The 17642-nt window shown below is 55.0% G+C and overlaps 4 protein-coding genes across 4 annotated transcripts; all 4 read right to left on the bottom strand.

Moving 5' to 3' along the window:
• Positions 1–688: 688 nt before the first annotated feature.
• Positions 689–2211, bottom strand: LTHEOB_5901 (Flavin-containing amine oxidase; the record flags this gene model as incomplete). The annotated part of the gene is made up of 2 exons (XM_035515098.1): positions 689–1822; positions 1978–2211. 2 exons carry the CDS (start codon positions 2209–2211, stop codon positions 689–691), a joined length of 1368 nt encoding a protein of 455 aa, XP_035373593.1.
• Positions 2212–6426: 4215 nt separating this feature from the next.
• On the bottom strand, positions 6427–8033 carry LTHEOB_5902 (Amino acid transporter; the record flags this gene model as incomplete). Its single annotated transcript, XM_035515099.1, has 5 exons — positions 6427–6855; positions 6915–7276; positions 7326–7572; positions 7625–7782; positions 7838–8033. 5 exons carry the CDS (start codon positions 8031–8033, stop codon positions 6427–6429), a joined length of 1392 nt encoding a protein of 463 aa, XP_035373594.1.
• Positions 8034–12462: 4429 nt separating this feature from the next.
• LTHEOB_5903 (Glycosyl hydrolase family 43) lies at positions 12463–14430 on the bottom strand (the record flags this gene model as incomplete). The annotated part of the gene is made up of 6 exons (XM_035515100.1): positions 12463–12495; positions 12552–13014; positions 13078–13910; positions 13972–14134; positions 14186–14327; positions 14379–14430. 6 exons carry the CDS (start codon positions 14428–14430, stop codon positions 12463–12465), a joined length of 1686 nt encoding a protein of 561 aa, XP_035373595.1.
• Positions 14431–15027: 597 nt separating this feature from the next.
• Positions 15028–16943, bottom strand: LTHEOB_5904 (Sugar transporter; the record flags this gene model as incomplete). Its single annotated transcript, XM_035515101.1, has 5 exons — positions 15028–15450; positions 15507–16271; positions 16325–16527; positions 16603–16725; positions 16781–16943. The coding sequence occupies 5 exons, from the start codon at positions 16941–16943 to the stop codon at positions 15028–15030; spliced, it is 1677 nt and encodes a 558-aa protein (XP_035373596.1).
• Between the last annotated feature and the right edge of the window lie 699 nt (positions 16944–17642).

Below are 17642 nucleotides of genomic sequence, written 5' to 3' on the forward strand. Positions count from 1 at the left end.
ATCAACGCGTGACACCGAGACATTCCGGTGGGCTGAATCGTTGCTCCACCCTCTAAGATCTCGTAGGGCCAAGGCCCGGTGGTGGGTTTCCCCGGAGCGCCCGCTTCCCCATGTCATTCGTTCTCCGGAAACACGCTTCACCTTCCTGGCCTGGTTAGCGCCAGCGAAAGAGCCAATATACGGTGCGGGGAAATTCTTGGCGGCTTGCCTTTTACCGCCTCTACCTCGCATCTATAGCTTTAGCTGATGTAACAATCTTGTCATCCAAAATAGTGAGAGGCCCAGATCTGTGCAAAGTAATAGGTTGGTACCAGTCGGCTTGGCATCAGCCTCCTGGCACATACACACAATTTAGCGTGCGATATCCAGGAGTAGAATGGATGAGAGGAATAAAGATTTGAGAAGAAATCACACCGAAGTCCGAGAGCTATCCATATCGAGATCGCACCCGGCTGCTAAAAAAAAAATGATTTGAATTAGCCAGGAGTAACGACATCACACCTAGCACCTTTTGCTTCGTGTCTGCACGAACACGGCTTCCCACCTTCACGATGGATAGATCGAGAGATCAGACATCTGTTCCAATCAGCCCTTACCGACCAGCAGCATAGGCGACCTGCAAACAGCCGATTCCACCACCACATCCCTCCGGAGGACATCCACATCCACATCCAAACCAGAAAAAAATCTACAGCTTCCCAGCCTGCTGATGGCCCTCCTTCCTCAACTCACCCACGACCTCCTCCGCCCCCCGGAGCCCCGACCTAACCGCACCCTCCATGTACCCCCTCCACACCTCCGCCGTCTCCGCGCCCACGAAATGCACCCTCCCAAACGTCTCCGTCAGCGCCCCCCGCACCTCCGTCAGCACTCCCGGTCCCATCACCGGCACGGGGCCACCCCCAAAGTACTTCCTCCCCACCCACTCCCCCTCAACGTACGCCACCGGCTCCGGCACTGCCTTCTCCCCGCCCGCCATCACGGCGCCGAAGCCGTGGCGCAGCTGCTCGACGACGGCCTTTTTGCGTTCTTCGGCCGTCGGCAGCGCCGCCCACCGCCGGCCCGGCGCGCCGACGATGGAACCCGTGATGCTCCAGTGGTTGGTGGATGGCACCGAAGTGCTGCGCGAGTAGATGACGGGGCCGAGGATGGACTCGAAGATGGCGTTGAGCGGCCCGACGGCGGCGCTGGCGTCGTCGCGCCACCAGGGGCGGTCGTAGACCAGCGTCGCCTTGCCGAAGCAGCCCATGTGCGCGGAGTCAGCGAGGCGCTGCTTCGCGGGCGGCAGGGCGGGCGTGAAGGACAGCGAGCGGTGCTGCGGCGTCGGCACGGCGAGGACGGCGCGGGCGCCGCGGAACGAGTGGCCGGAGGTCGTGGTCACGGTGACGGAGGTTGACGATGTGGTCGACTGGTCGATGGACGCCACGGGCGACGAGAGGCGGACGGTTCCGGGGGTTAGTTCGGCGGCCAGGCTGGTCGCGATGCGCTGGGTGCCCTCGCGGATGCGTAAGTGCTGGCCGCCGCCAGCGCGCGCGGCCATCATGTTCTGCAGCCCCGTGCCGGCGGCGCAGAAGGCGAGGAACCAGAGCGCGCTGACCTCGTCGGCTTCGGCGCCGAGGAGGTAGCGCACCGATGCGTTGAGGAGGAGTGGGATCAGAGGGGCCGACGAGGACGCGTGCTGCGCGCAGAACTGCGCAAGCGTGATGCTGTCGAGTTCCGCGGCCGAGGGGTGGGTCCATGGTTTGGCGGGGTCGATGGAGGAGACGGTGGCGCCGAGGTGTGCGTAGAAGGAGGCCATGGCTTTGAGCTCGTCGGGCGTGAGCTGTGGGGGGAGCTGTTAGCGTGGTGTCAAGAGGCCGTTGGCTTGCTTGCCTTTTTGTTGCCTTCTGTCCCTGTCAGGATCCCACCGTCTTCCATTTCCCTCAACAGCTCGCCTTCGGAGTTTTGCTCTTCGGTCGTCAGGCCGAAGCGCTGCACCAGGCCCCAGATGGCCGATTGGGTTGTGTTGTTCAACCATGCTGCGCCGACATCAATGGCAACTTTGCTGTCGGTAGAACCTGGGTACTGGTCAACCGAGAGCAGCATGCCACCCACGCGGTCCTCCGCCTCGAGTACAATGCATGAGTATCCTGCCCGCTGGATTTCGCGTGCTGCCGTGAGCCCGCTGAGGCCTGCACCAATGACGATTACGTCCGCTGTCTCGGCTGCCATGGTGAATCACAGAGCAGTGTATGCTGATAGAGGACGATGAGTTTAGGGCCATGGTGGACTTTTGTAGTCTGACGTTGAATGTAGCCGCCGAGATCCGGTCTCGGAAACGGATGCTGCGGGGGCCGAGCCAAGGTGGAGAAGGTGGAGCGGGGCATGCACAACGTTGTATATCTAAACCGCTGCCCTGCAAGAATGCCTTATCTCCCCACAAAATGAGACATTCTACCTCCGTCTGTCAGAAATCTATGACGCCTGTGCTGACGCGAGCATGCACAATGTCTTGTGGGTGCATCAAAGTGGCCAACCACGACATCTTGGCGACGTTTCCGAAGCCTAATGTGCAAGGAGCATTTGTTGATTACTTTATTCGAGCCTATCTCCTCGGCTGTTGACGTCCTCCGCCACATCCTCCGCTACGTCATCCAATCTCTTTTTTAGGTCTAGCGCCTGCCTATATAGACTTTCGTATATGTTCTGACCAATAGATAAGCTACGATAAAGATTAGCTATATATCGGAGGGCCTGGCGAAGGACTTCGACAGCTGAAGAGATAGTGTTGCTGTTGTGGAGTAATTCGGAAGCCGCCATTTTGGTCGCCTGTATAATCAGTCGCATAGCTGTGGACAGAGACATGCTTGCGAAATCATTCTTTATCTCAGATTTTGTACGTCGCTCCTGACGTCTCCTTTTTCGCCTTCTATCCATCATCAAGTAGGTGTGAAGATGAGTTGATCGACAGCAGTGCCAGTCTAACTGAAACCGGTAAGCGCTAATCTGAACACTATGCAGCATGGATCGACCTTGGAAGATCAAGCCTTGCAGGGCAGTCAAAATGGAAATGTTGAAATCTAGATCCAAGTACAGAACATCCGCCCAGCTCAGCTCCAGACATGTAGCCTTTGCGTCTCGCCCCCTATTGCGTTGCGTAACACGTTGGCCGACCCCGTCGTCGCCAAAATCCTCCAACTCAAACGGGCAAAGCTGTGTCGACATACCGCCCAGCATCGTCTTCCTCTGCTGCATGCACTGGCTGATCGACAGGCTGATCGTCTGCCTTTTGCGGCGGAGGGGTTATTGGAGCTGCTGTTCTTTTCCACATGAAACCTGAGTCGTTTGCATCCTTTTCGCCAGTCACATCCCCTTCGTTGGTAACCGCTACGAGGCTGTTATTAGTTAAGAACGGTGCATTTCAGAAAAATACCTACAAATTTGTGGAAGCGGAGCTGCATTAGTAAGAAAAGCCGAAGCTGTGATAAGAAGGGCTGTGATAAGTTTGCCGTTCATGTTGATCGGTCGTGTGGATTGGTTCTGCGAGGTATCGTTTTATTGTGTTCTTGAAAAGTCTGGCTTGTCTGGTGATGGTCCTGCTGGGCTTCGGTCACTTTAAATATTCAAACTCATGGCATGTTTTTCTTCTTGATACAGCGTTAAGACCGCGCACTGCCCCACGGGGCTAGGTCTCTGCATACATCGCGCCATAAATAGCAAATTGTACTTGTATACTATGGCTACCGCTGCGCTTGAGGAACTCTCAGCCTCGTTCTCACGTCGCACACTAGAGCGGCTGAGCTTGTGATACCTCTCGCTCTGTCCGGTTGTGTTTCTCAAAGGGGCCATTTGTGCTACGAACATCAACCTCACGACATCGAAATAGTATCAGAAAAATACTCAGTTGAGCTGTCAAAATACGTGGCGAGTAGCAAGTTCTTCGACATAGCTTTTTTAAACTACGCCCATCGCCACATTTTCCTACGCTACGAAAGTGTTATTAGCCGTATACATGTTCAATCAGCAGGCACCCCCTGTCTTGGCCCCTATTCCAGTGTTGCTCCTTTTCCGATAGTTGAGTATCAGTCTCCAGGCTCCAGCAATGTCTTGTCTCTCAGCCTTGCCACTCTGAATTCTGTACAACACAAAGTATGCCATCGGTATCACGTTCTAATTTCATTCATCTGCTACAGAGAAGGTAGGAGCAAGAAGGCTGTGAGAAAGGCAAAAGCTTCTGTGTTTCGTCCAAGGCCAAGGTTTGAAGTGAAAATGTGTACTGCTATGGAAAATTCCACGAAATCTTGCTGAGAAAAGGAAAGACAAAACAGTGTCCATACAGAAGTGCAGGGCGCTAAGAATTTACTTAAATGGCTTCGGAACAGATAAGCTACTGAATTTCTGAATTTTCGTTACTGTTACGGATGCTTCTCGCGTCTAACGTTACTTGGAAGAATAAACAAAGGGTTTGGGTTGGTAGAAGGGACGATACGCTACGTCTTGTCCGCGGGTGTCATGCAATCCCCTCAGAACTGTCGTTCAAGGTTGAGAAATTTTTTCTCTTGCTGACACTCACCCAGTGGAAGTTTCCGCGCCGTTTCGCTGCTTCAGAGTCACGTCCTTCTGCGATGCGTCATGGGCGGAACCTTTTCCGCCCATTTTCGAGCTAGCATGAGACATGCTTGTCTTCACTGCAACGCAAGTCGGGCCTCATACCTCGACAGCCTGGTCCTCCCAATACAGCTGCGCGTCAAGCCCCCTGCCAACTGCATCGTCATTCGCTCGCGATCTGTCAGTGCTTGCCAAAATGTCGCAACCCCCGTGTTGGTACGTGCATTCTTAACAGCCATTCCGCCTCACCAGCGCGGGTAAGCTTGCCTCCGCCGCCAAAAAGCGGTACGTAAACGCCGCCTCGATCGTCGTCGCCGGTCGCTCGCAGCCCCCACAAGTCTCCTCTGCTCCGACGTAAGAAAGGGCGCGCCAATTTCCGGGACCTGAAACCGAGTGACGGAGGCTAGTATGCTGGTTGCTGAAGGACGGAAATAGCGGCCAGTTTTGCGTCAGCGGCTGACGTTCTTCGCGTCGTCATTCTGCGCATATCCTGCTCGAAACGTGCGCGACAGCCGCCCGCTTCCTGCCAACCAGTCGCTCGCTCGTTGTCAGACAGGCGAAAGAGAGAGGACGAAAGAAAGGGAGAAAAAGTCAAAAAGTACGCCGTCGAAGCCAAGCCTTTCCTAAGCTTCGTTCGGCGCCGAACCGCAGCACTGGGGGGCGTCCCTTGGAACCAGAAAAAAAAAGGAAAAAAGAAATCCTGGAAGCCGTCGGTCCCGATCCGACCCGTCCGCAACCAGTTGACTCGCAACGAAACGAAAGAAAGCCTTGCCCCAACCGTTCGACCGGGGAAAACAGTCACCCTCCCGCTCTGCAAGCCATCGTCATTGTATCATCAACAACGATGCGATAAGCGTGACTGTCAGGCGATGCAAGGAGAAGTGTGGAGGAGAGAGGACCACGAAAATGCCCACCGTGCACTAGAAACCCAAAAAGGAAATAGCTTGTACGTAAAACCACGGATGCCCTCCCCTCCCCCCAAGACGTCACGTCAGCCCCCATCATCACCAACAACCATTTACGCTTTTTACCGGGCGTCAAAAGCGGTGTTGGTGTTGGGACGTGGTGAAAAGCAATAGAACAGCTTTCTATTTCATTACCACATCATGCGGGGAAAATCGGGGCGTGCCCCAATTTCTCTGGGGTAACAGAAACTCCACAACCCTGGGGTTTGGGGGGAAAGGCGACCTGGGGAAAAAGGATCGTGCTTCTAAGTCACGCGGTCGCGCCCGATGGCTCACGAACGGACCAGGCTTGGCTTCCATTCCTTTCAAGGGGTAAACGGCATGACGGGTCTGGGGAAAATGGGGTAAAGAATGGAGATGGAGACCGGATTGCGGGGCGGTAAGGGACCGATTTTGGGCAGCAACCGGGGGGAAAAACAAGTCGGTGAGTCTTTGACTTCTATCATTAGTATTGTGGCTTGCGAAAGAGAGGGAGACTTACGTTTTTCTCCGAGCTCGTGGTGGTGTGGACTGGATCGCGTGATGTGCACGTGCGTGTTCAAGAGAAGGGGGCTTTCCACGTTTCCCCTACACTCCCGTTAAGCTGGAGTTGAGTGCTAAAGTGAAGGCCGGCTAGAAGGTGGCATGTAGAACTCCTTCGTTGCAATAAATCAAGAATTTGTAGTGTCTGGATTCCAATCTGTTCACAAAGACAACGGCCAAAGTAGTATGATGTTTGTTTCATTAGTTATGTAGTTTCTTTCTCATACTCTCATCTCAAGATGGATGCTTCGCTGTAGCAATCCTCTCGCCTAACGTGTCAAAAAAATCGTATATATACATTCACATGAGCGCCCCCAATTGCTTCATAATACAGGTAAAAAGAACATGACAATCATTTCGAGTTGTCAGCACAGCTCCAGCTCGCACCGGACGAGTCGATGGACATCTGGTAGCCGGAGGCGTACAGGCCAACACCGAAGATGATGATGGCGATGACGATGAGGCAGAAGCTGGAGAAGGCGCAGAGGATCTGCTTGGGGCCGTTGAACCAGCGGCCCTTGTTGAGGTGGAACCACAGGAAACCGGGGATGCCGTACGAGAACCACGACGCGCACAGGGCGCTGACGAAGCCGAGCAGGTCGCTGAAGTTGGGGATCGACGAGGCGATAATCCACGAGATGGTCCACGTGCCGACGCCCAGGCCGATCCACGAGCCCGTCGCCACGACGCCGCGGCTGTGCAGGTACTTGGTGCCGGCGAACATGCGCAGGTAGACGTACTTGGCCGTGACGTGGGCGAAGATGACACCGGCGATGACGATCTGTGATGGGCGTTAGCAAAGTGTGCTTGTGTCGTTGGAGTATGGGGGGGTTGACGTACGGTGGGCATGGCAATTCCCCAGGCAACCTTGCTGACGACGGCGCTGTTGGCGCTGAGAGCAGGGCTGGGGACGTCCTCGCCGGCGTAGCGGTAGATGGTCAGGGCGGCAATGACGTAAAGCGTGGTATCGATGGATTGCAGAGTATACAGGGCCTTGGGGAACTCCTCGGGGTTGCGGAACTCGCTGATGAAGCTGAGCCATGCGACGTGGCCACCATAGGCGAAGACGGCGTTGGAAATGCTGTTGAAGGCCGAGGGGAAGCTGGGGTGGTAGACGCCGTCCATCTCGGAGTAGGAGGCCTTGGGAGCAACGCCGAGGGCAATGATGGTGAGCAGAACAGCGGAAAGAATGCTCAGGAAGGCTGGAGAATGGTCAGCGAATTTCGGGTTAGCACGGAAAGTGAAACGTACAGATGATGGACAGGAACGAGACGTTCTTCAGGGTGCGAGGAATGGTGAGGATGCTGAAAATGACGAGTCCAACAATGCCCCAGACAATGCTGCACGTCGCGTGGCCAGTCAGGACGTTCATGGCAATCACGAAGGTCAAGAGATGGCTGGCGGCGGAGAAAATGCAGTAGAGGACGTAGAAAGCACCGAAGAACTCGCGACCGAAGCGGCCAAACAGAACCTCGCCGACATCACCCATGTTGGTGCACTGATTATGGAATTAGCAGCTGTTTCGCCAAACGCAGAGGATTGGAGCGTACCTGGGGGTAGCGCATGCGGAACTGCCACAGCAGGTAGCCGGAGTAGGTGGTGAAGATGCCAAGACCGACGATGGCGATGAGACCACCAATCAGGCCGACCTTGGCGATGACTGCAGGCAACGAAAGAATACCCAGCGAGATGTTCTCGGCAATCATGACTGCAGCAGTCTGTCAGTCCTGCAGCTCAGGCTGTGGGGTCGTCTAATTGCATACCAATTGCACCCTGCCACCACTTCATCGTCTTGTACTGCACAGCAGCGCCGACCTCATCGCCATACGGGTCGAGCGGCTGCTGCTGCAGCTCCTTGGCGTATCCCTCCTCATCGTTCTGGCTCGAGAGACGCTTCTTGGTCTCGAGGTTGTCGTCGTGGTGCACCGGCGGCGCGGTGGTGAAGTCCTGGCCCGTCATGGTGGTTGGGAGATTGGTTGAACCCAGGAACCAATGTGCGTCGAAGATCTTTGTAAGGGAAATGCAATACGCCGGGCTAGAGCACCAAGAGAACGTCGAGCCGAGATCTTGCGGGCATTGCGTCCCAGGAGCCACCGAGAGGCTTTTATACGTGGAGCAGATCTAGCATTTGTGGGTGCTGGAGGGTTTTCCATTACCATAAAACATCCTCAGACTAGCTTAGTGTGGGCAGTAGTAGGGCCGGATATACGACCGTCGGAACGCTGGCCCATCACCTGAGGCCAGAACAGCCGAGCTCTTACGAAATCCTCACGGGACGCCGCATGCCTGGACGCATTGCCCAAGCCGCTGGGACGCGCCGCCGGGCACGTCGAAACAGAATCGTGGAGTTGCAAACGGGCGCTCTGCGGCTGGGCTTGGAGGCGCTTTTAGCCCCAGCACGAGCTAGCAGCCCTGCGCGGATGACGACTGATGTGGGGCCGTGACCAACGAAAATCCCGTCGGTTGCGGCGTGCTTGGCCGGATTCTGAGTTGCGAGGCGGAAGCCTCAGGAAGGCGGCGCTTGCGATCGCCGGCCGGAGTAATGCGCAGCAGTGATGGTGACGGTGGTCGGTGAAAAATTGTCTAGCGCGCTTCTGGGAAGACGCGGCGCTCGGCAGAACGAAGGCGGCGAGTTACGGGAGGCCTAACTGATCTTGGTAACTAACGGCCCTGTGCCGCCCTCAGCGCCCGACGGTGCCTGAGCTCGGCCGATGCCGGGTCAGAATCTCTCTCGCGAGGGGCATGGTGCGACCTAAACGCGAGATAAGGCTCGAAACGTGCTGTGGGAGGCGCCGCGCGCTGATAGCTGATGTATTTGATTCCAGTAATTTGATCGCCGCCCGCATCCACGTTCCTGACCATCCAACCAATCACGCCCCAAAACACTTGATGCTCACGCGACCTTGAGAGCATGTCTCCAGAGCGGTCGGAGGCATTTCAGAGCCGCAAATCGCTCGTCTACACTTCCTCCGGCACGTGTTATTTCAAGGTCTTTTCACAATTCAACTACCAAACATCAATTGACTCCCCCACGCCCCTTTTGGTTGCAGCCAACGACCGCAGCAGGCTGTGCGGGGAAGGGCCCTTTGGTGGTCGTCCCATTGAGCCCCACCCTCTGTGAAGGGTGCAGTAGTGTCCAGTCTTACCCCCATGCCTCCCGGAACTAACGGTACCGTTGCTGATCGCTTCCTTGCAAGCTCCAACCCGGGCCAATCATACATTTCAAATAGATAAAATAAACTACGTCCGCTTTTTGCTTGTCTTCGGCCTTATATCCGCCCTTCCATATTGCAGAAGGGTCTCGTTAGTTTCCGGGTGGGACGCGGGGGTCTGCATGACATCGGCTCTCGGACTACCACCGCTAAAGCACGGTCAAGACTGAATCTCACTCTGCTGAGAACACGCTTACTGCTGCATTATTGATGACCCCCTTTTCGTACTTGGCGGTCAGAAGCTCTTGAAGCCCAACTGACACACTATTGCCCTTTTACGCAACTCCACAGAATCTGCCAGGGGATTCTGTCAGCGTCGGTGTGCGTTGGTCAGGTTGCAGTGCAGAAACAGCAAGGCGGTGTCGGAAATCCGACGGGCTGCCGACGCCACGGTGATCAGTGCTCTTGCCACCCAGCCATGCTCCACCGCAGCCGCCGTCAAATGCGGAGCCGTGACATCTCCACGTGTTATTACTCTCGGTTGCATGTCGGCTGCTGTGCGCTTGTCGACTGCTCGTGCCTTGCATCGCCTATCGTGATCCTCTCCGGGGCCAACAATGGGCCTCTTTGCTGATCCGTCCTTCTACCAACAACGAAACTTACCAACTTGGTCGTAACATTTGTCATATGCCACATCATACCTTCACGTCGGCTGCTGTAAATGCGTACGTATGCAATATTGGCGCGCCTCAACCCCGTGTCATTCGGAATGACCAGCGATCCGTGGTATGACCATCTTTGGACCCTTCCTCTGATGTCATTGTCCAGCCTGCGAACGAGTGACACTTCTCTTTCTATTGCCACTGCTTCGATCCATTGTCTTCTACTATTAGCTAATGGTGCTCCTTCCTCAATCCTATATTTCTAGTGATTTCCACAAGTCCATGACACCTTGTTGCCGCTGAAACCAGTTATAGTAGTTTTGAAGCTGGAAACCAGAGCGGCTGTTACTCTTCTCCATCAAATATCAACAACTTGCTCATTGCGCTCCCAAATCTCTATGTGCGCTTTCACTAAGTAGTGCTAGTTTGAAGCTGTTAAATGCAGTAAATTTCCGTGATTCTCTCAACTGCATGCCTGGGGAAAACACTTCAGGCCGGGGCCCCGAGCAAAACCCGCCAAACCGTCCAAGTACAACCTCGTCCCTGAGAACTCTACCATGACCTTGCTCCTTCCATTATTCCCGTCACCGCCATCGTAAACAGTAATGATCACTGACCCTCCACCACTCCACTGTGCGGCCCGCTCGAACCTCGTCCCCATCCCTCCGCACTGACGAAACCCAAAACCCCACAACACTGTCCTCGCCTCTTGCCTGTTCCTTGCACCTCTCCACTCTTTGTCTCCTGAAGTTGAACCCTGCCCCCGCTGTTGGCATCCCGCGTCCAATCATCCACTTCCCATCCTGCATGTCTCGCCTTCCACCCTGATGCAGCGGTGCCAAGTCCGCCGTCACAACCCTTGTGAAGATCTTCGCATGTTAAAGCCACTGCTTCATCCTTGTCAATCATCTTCTACTTAAATGAATTGCGCCCTCTAACCATTCCCTTGAATTTGCTTTATACTTAGGCCAAAACTGTTGACGCATTTCTCATTGATTACCTAAGCAGCAGCTTTAGCTCACTTGGGAGAGCGCCAGGTTAGTTTATCCAACTCGATCTTCTATCCTCGCAACATCACACTAACATCACACCAGACTGAAGTCCACTTCAGCTCAACACCACAAACTCTGTGCGGTATCTGGAGGTACTGTGTTCGATCCACAGAAGCTGCAAGACTCTTGAACAAGTCTTACCGGTCTCAGACCGGTTGGAAGCCTTTCTTTTTTTTTCGTTTTTTTTTTTTTGCTCGTGCTTTCGGAAAGACGGAAAGACGGAGAAACTATTGTGGTTGTACTGTGGCTGTACTGCGGCTCGTGCGTAATGGCTCCGCTCCGGCGCTAATCACGGAAGCAGACACGGTGCGGGTGGGTTTCGGAGAATGAGCGAAATACACATGCTCTAAAGGGTACCACCGAGGCCGAGGCAGGCAGCCGATACAGGTACCTTGATTTGAAGAAGCTTGCCTGAGACAACGGCATGATCCAGATTTCGACCGGATATTTTGTAGTAGAGCGCATTTAAAAGCAGTGGCAGGCTGTCGATATGTACTAATACTCAATTATTTTCCGTTGTTATTTTCAGGAACAAATCAACATCAAAGTCGTGGTCTATATCTCTTTTTTTCTCCCGTGAAAAACACATTATTACTGAATCCGCCAGCATCTTTAACTACTCTTTCATGGCTATTTGTAGCACGATAATGCAATCAAGAGCATGCTTAATAACTGGTTTGCCTTTTCGCTTTCTATTTACTTCCCTATTTTCCTGTTCTCCCAGTAAATCTGAGATAGATAGCGCCACTGACCCTGAATTACCTTGGGCGATCCCGGAAATACTTCAGAAATCTCGGTGTACTTGCAATACTGGCAGCGTGATAATAGAGAGAAGATCACAAAACAATTCACTTGTTGGAGATTATACTCGCAGCATCACGGGACAGAGGTTTACGAATAAGGGAATGAAATTCCTACAATGGACCCGAGATTATCATGACCTGCTGGTGTGTAGAGAAGAATGGCGAACTGCTACGGACAGTATATTATCTGACCACGCCACAATGAACCGTAACAACTCGGTTCATCCACTAATCTATTGCCCTCAAGGAGGCCTGTGCTAACCGGCCTGGCGTAGTGGCTAAAGGCAAAGCCTTTACACGAACTGCTGCTCACAAAATCTGACACTTTGTTTTACCTGGAAAGTGCTATTCTGGTAGCACATAACAGGGCCGCTGGTGAACGTGAAAACGACCTTCCCCTCTCACACGGCTTTCCAATGCAGAAAGTCTTCTCCATGCCGCTGGCTTCACATACTGGTACCTCTTGACTTCTCTATACTTGCTTCGCTCAGCCTAGATTAATGAGGAACTCATCTGTGCGGCTCAATGGCCTTGACGAATGAGAGGCAGAAGTTAAAACTACCATGTGACACTCATTTTCACACAATCAATCCGCCTGCATGTTCACTTTTCTTAATTCTGAACTGTAACAGTGAGATGGAAGAGTATTCATAACCCTGTCAGCTCTCTATAGTTTCAAAGTTTCGCCACTCTTTCCATCTGCTATTTTCCCCCCTCCTCTAATTCAGCTCAGTCTGAATGTAATTGAAGTCCTAGAGCAGCACATTAGTTTGCGACGTCTATCAAATTGATGTTGGTTCTGACTTACCGCAGGGCTCAGGGTCGGAAGGTTGGTACCAGTATTGTATATGGCAAAGTGAGAGCCCACAAAGTTCTGCCATCCCTCGACATACGCCTGCAGCCACTTGTTCTCCACACTTGCCACATACTTCGGCTCTCCTTCACCGACCGCATACCCGAACCGATAGCCAGCCTCCTTAGCCTCAATAAACAGCCGAACAGGAGTCTGTCCCAATGCCACCTCTTCATCCTCATGATACGTCGTATTCAACGTCGCCTCCGGCCCACTCCTCACATGCGTAACCACCGCCCTCCGCCCCGTAACATTACTCACCGTCACCGCAATCTCATCATGATAATGAATGCTCAGATACACACTCACCCCAGCCTCCTGCCTCCACCCCTCGGGCTCGAAACTCGTCAACTCCGCACTAAACGTCGTGTTGAAATCGACCTGCTTCCTTAGCACCGCGGCCGGCGTCTCGCGCTGACTGAGCGTATACAAATTCCCATGCAACCGCAACCACCCCGGTCTACTCTCAAAATCCACAAACCTCTTATACGGCGTCCGCAGGAAGTAATACCCCTTATCCACGAACCCCCCGACCCCCCCTGCATCAAACTCATCCCGCCACACCCGCGGCCGCTCCAGCTCGTACAACACCTCCGGCACCTCCTCCCGCACCACCCCGTCGCCCCCGCAAAACGTCGGCCAGCCGTCCGTATCCCATTCCACGGGGCACAGGAACGTCTCCCGCCCCAGCTGGCTGACGCCCGACGCGTTCCGCGGGTGCTGCGGCCGCGTCGCCAGGAACACGGCCCACCACCTGCCGTCGGCGCCCTCGACGAGGTCCGCGTGGCCGGTTGAGAGCACGGGCAGCGACATGTCGCGGCCGTTCCAGAGGACGGGGTTGTGCGGGTTGGCTTCCCACGGACCAGCAGTAAGCGTGCTGGCATTGGTGGAGGAGGAGGAAGAGGAGGACGCAGCCAGGCGGTAGACGTTGGACTTGTGGTTCGCCTCGGTGCCCGAGTCGGCCGTCAGCATGTAGACGGACCCGTTGATGCGGTACAGGTGCGAGCCTTCGGTCAGCGGGTAGCCCTGGTCGCGGGGCACGGTGGTCGTGTGGAGGAGGCGGGATGGGGTGAGCGAGTTGCCTGTGCGTGGCGAGATGGTGGTGAGCCAGTTGGCGAAGTTGCCGGTTTCGACGGATTCGGAGAAGGTGGTGGTGAGGTGGGCGACGTCGTCGTCGTCGTCAGGGGTGGATGCAGGGTCGAAGAAGAGGTCGGGGTCGAAGCCCGGCTGGTCGACGTAGGTGGGGTCCGACCAGGTGGTTTCGTCCCAGATGTTGTCTGTTGTGACGTAGAAGGAGCGTGGGGTGCGGGTGGCCTGCGGGGGGTCGGGGTTAGTGTTTTGTTTGTTTTGGTTGGGGGGAGGGAAAGGGATGTACGTTGTCTGGGGGATTGATGATGTCAAACAGAGTAGTGATCAGGTAGAAGGTCCCGTTGACGTGTCGCAGGGTTGGGGCGAATATTCCTCCGCTGGGAGCAGTGCCTCTCAGGTTCAGCTGGGATGGTCGATTGAGGGCATGTCCGATGGTTTCCCATTGTATCCTTGCCCTGCATTAGCGTCTTCAGTAAACCTTTTATTTGTCGCGCGCTTACAAATCCCTGGAATGGTAGATGGGCACACCGGGGAAGAACTCGAACGTGCTTGTTGCCAGGAAATAGTCTTCGCCAACCCTGACGATGCTGGGATCTGGGTTGAACCCCGGGATAATTGGATTCTTGAATGCATCCACGGCACCTACTAACCCTTAGAAACAAGATGCATGACTCGTCTATTGGGCATACCTACCTGAAATAAGCGCTGTGATGGGGAGCCAGACCCGTTGCAGGAGTCTCATCATGCCGTCTCAAATTGCAGAAACACGAATGCAGTTCCCCTGCGGGAAAATGCAGGTCTTCTTTAAAAATGGCATCATGCTGGAACCCCGCATTGCATTTGCTTGAGGGCCCAAAAAAAAATATCGGAGCGGTGGTAAGAGCCGCAGGTGCAGTAGTTTCGCATGAGATTAGGCAAAAGTCGACCTTTACCCGTCCCGGTGGGCATGCTTACTTACAGAGTCAAGCAATATCCCGGAGTCACGAGACTGCATTTCAATATTGCACACAGATGATGTAGCCCGGAAGTTTATTCGAGGTATTACTGCATTGTCTCTATGCACATAAGGAATGGTATCAAACTCAAAATCAAATCATGACAACTGCCGCTGCAGTTGCATTGCGGCGCAACATCGGAAAGCGCCAAAGAGGGGTCCGGAAACTCCTCCGTGCAGCTGCATGAGCGCTGCACCTCGCGCTCGTCTGGGTATCACCAAGTCACTCTATCTCTAGCTTCTGACTCTTTGCAATCTAGAAACTCTAGACATCAGATCTCGCACCCCGTGCGGCCTGTACAAAAACGGAGACCCAGTCTCCGCTTTGAAATGGTTTCACCAGCCAGTTTAGGCAATCTGGGCAGCATCCTTCTCCTCGCTGCTGGAGTAGCCTCTCCGCTGGTTGACGTCCGAGTCGTTCTCCGTGTCGGACACCATGCCGTACGAGCGGGCCTTCTCCTCGATCTCGGCCTCGGTCAGGTAGGGCAGCTCCTTGGCGGCGCGGACGTAGCTCATGTTCTCGACGAAGCCCTTGGCGAAGATGATGTCGATCTCCTCGAGCGTGCGCTGCTTCGTCTCCGGGTAGAAGAAGTAGATGACGGGGAAGAAGGCGGCGTTGACGGCGCCGAAGAACAGGTAGGTGCCCCAGCCGATGTTCTCGAGCATGATGGGCGTGACCATGACGATGAGGAAGTTGAAGATCCAGTTGGTGAAGGTCGAGATGGCGTTGGCCTTGGCGCGCGTCTTGAGCGGGTTCAGCTCCGCGGGGTACTAATCGCAGTTAGTTTCAATTCTTTTGTGATGCTAAGAAGGCCAAAAACACTTACCAGCCAAGGAAGCGGCAGCCAGGTGGCGCCGAAGAAGGCAATGTACAGGAAGAGGCCAACGGCAGCGCCCTTGGCCGCCCCTGTCGTGCCGGGGATGAGACAGGCGAAGACGATGACCATGGAGAGACACTGGCCGATGGTGCCAATGAGGAAGAGCTTACGACGGCCGGTCCGCTCAATGATGAACCAGGAGACGGTGGCGAAGATGGAGTAGATGATCATGTTAACACCGCCAAGGAGGAGAGACATGTTGGGCGTCTCGCCAATGGACTCCTCAAAGAGAATGGGGAAATAGTAGATGACGGCGTTGCAGCCTCCAATCTGCTGGAACAGCTGCGCAGATGCACCAAGCAGGCAGCGACGGAAGTGCTGGGTCTTGCCGCCGGTCAGGAGGTCGCGGTAGCTAGTGCTGCCGACGTGGCCAGAGGCACGGATCGAATCGATAATGACAGCGACCTCCATGCGGGTCTCCTCCGCATCAACAGTGTGGCCGCGGAGAGCAGCGATGACCTTAATGGCGTCCTCATGCCTGTCCTTGGTCAAGAGCCAACGGGGGGATTCAGGGAGGCCGATCATGGCAATGGCCACAACGAGACCAAACAGACACTGGAAGGTGATGGGGAAACGCCACGACAGGTCCTGGCTGCCATACGAACAGCCATAGTCGGTCCAGTACGCAATCATGGTACCGAAGGCAATGACACCGCCTTCGATACAGATCAGCAGACCACGGTTGGTGGACTTGGAGCATTCGGCTTGGTATGTCTGCGGGGATATTAGCACCGTCGCAGGATAGGGAAGCGGGCGGTCAGGCTTACCGGAATGGTCGAAGTGTTGATGCCGTTACCAACGCCAGTGATGGTACGGCCGATGATGAACTGGGCCATGTGATGGTATGGCTTGACAGCCGAAACCTGGATAACAACGCCGACAATCATGATGATGGCGCCGGCGATAATACCCCGTTTCCGGCCAAGCCTGTCTCCGATGATAAGCATCAGGACGGCGCCAAAAAAGCATCCTACATTGGCGCCGAGTCAGCACGAGTCCGCCAAGCAAGTGCCCAGAGGATCTTCAGGCAGACGCTATGACGTACCGACTTCATAAATGGCAGTGACGAATCCTTGGTATGTCTTGTTGCCCTTGGTTTCCTCGAAGTAGTCGTTGAATGGTGCGGCACCGATGATGCCGGACATGACGCCCTGGTCGTAGCCGAAGACTTTGCCCGAGGTCAGTATCGGGGACCACGCCGATTGGGATAGTGGCCGACTTACGCAGGAAGCCCGTCGTAGCTACAATGGAGACGACGATGCTGAGCATCTTTCCCCGCATGCCCAGGAACCGCGGCTCCTTGACATTGATGTCGTAGCCCGTGGGGTACTGGGCCTCGGCGGGGGCAGCATTCTGCTGCTGGGTTTCGTTCTTCTGGTCTGCCATGTTGGCGGGCCTCAGGCTGAGGAAAGGAGGACGGCGCGGTCAGACAGCGAGAATTGCAGTCTGACAGGCAGAGATTCGGGGAGAAGGGAGAAGAGAGGGAGGAGTGGTGGAACAGAAGCCAGGGACTCAAAACGGGTGAGCCGCGGCAGTGGACATACTTATATGCCGGCAACGTCACATGTGCGGCAACAAGGCCAGCAGTGTGAGCGCGAATTTTTCAGAGACGAGATTACCGAATGATGCAACCTGGGTAGATGTGCATGGTGTTTGTGGGGGGTGTGGAGAGGGCCGAGAGTCGGACAACAGGCCGCAACGGGCTGGATAAGCAATGGCGGAGACCGCCTCGTTGCTTCCCTGCGGAGGATGTCCTGGGCGGGCTGGGGCGTGGGCCTGGGGTCTGGGCAACGCGACGGTACTGGTGGATTGTGGGGGACGAGCCAAGTGCCCAGGCGGCGGGAGGCGCCGCCAAGCGCTCCGCCGCGCTCCTCCAAGACATCCCAAGACGCCTTCTCCGACTCGTCCTCGCCAAACTTGCCTCCCAATTTCCCTCAGCAAGGCCAACTTTTTGAAAGATTGCAAATTTGCCCCGTCAAACTTTCCCAGGCGTCGTCAGCGGCGTGCAAAAAGTAGCCGCATGACGTTGTGTCACCCTACCTGATCGAGTGCCATGCCGACGCACATGCTACCCCGGCACGCCGC

Source organism: Lasiodiplodia theobromae (genome assembly GCF_012971845.1).
Source record: "Lasiodiplodia theobromae strain AM2As chromosome Unknown scaffold_16, whole genome shotgun sequence".
Taxonomy (NCBI): domain Eukaryota; kingdom Fungi; phylum Ascomycota; class Dothideomycetes; order Botryosphaeriales; family Botryosphaeriaceae; genus Lasiodiplodia; species Lasiodiplodia theobromae.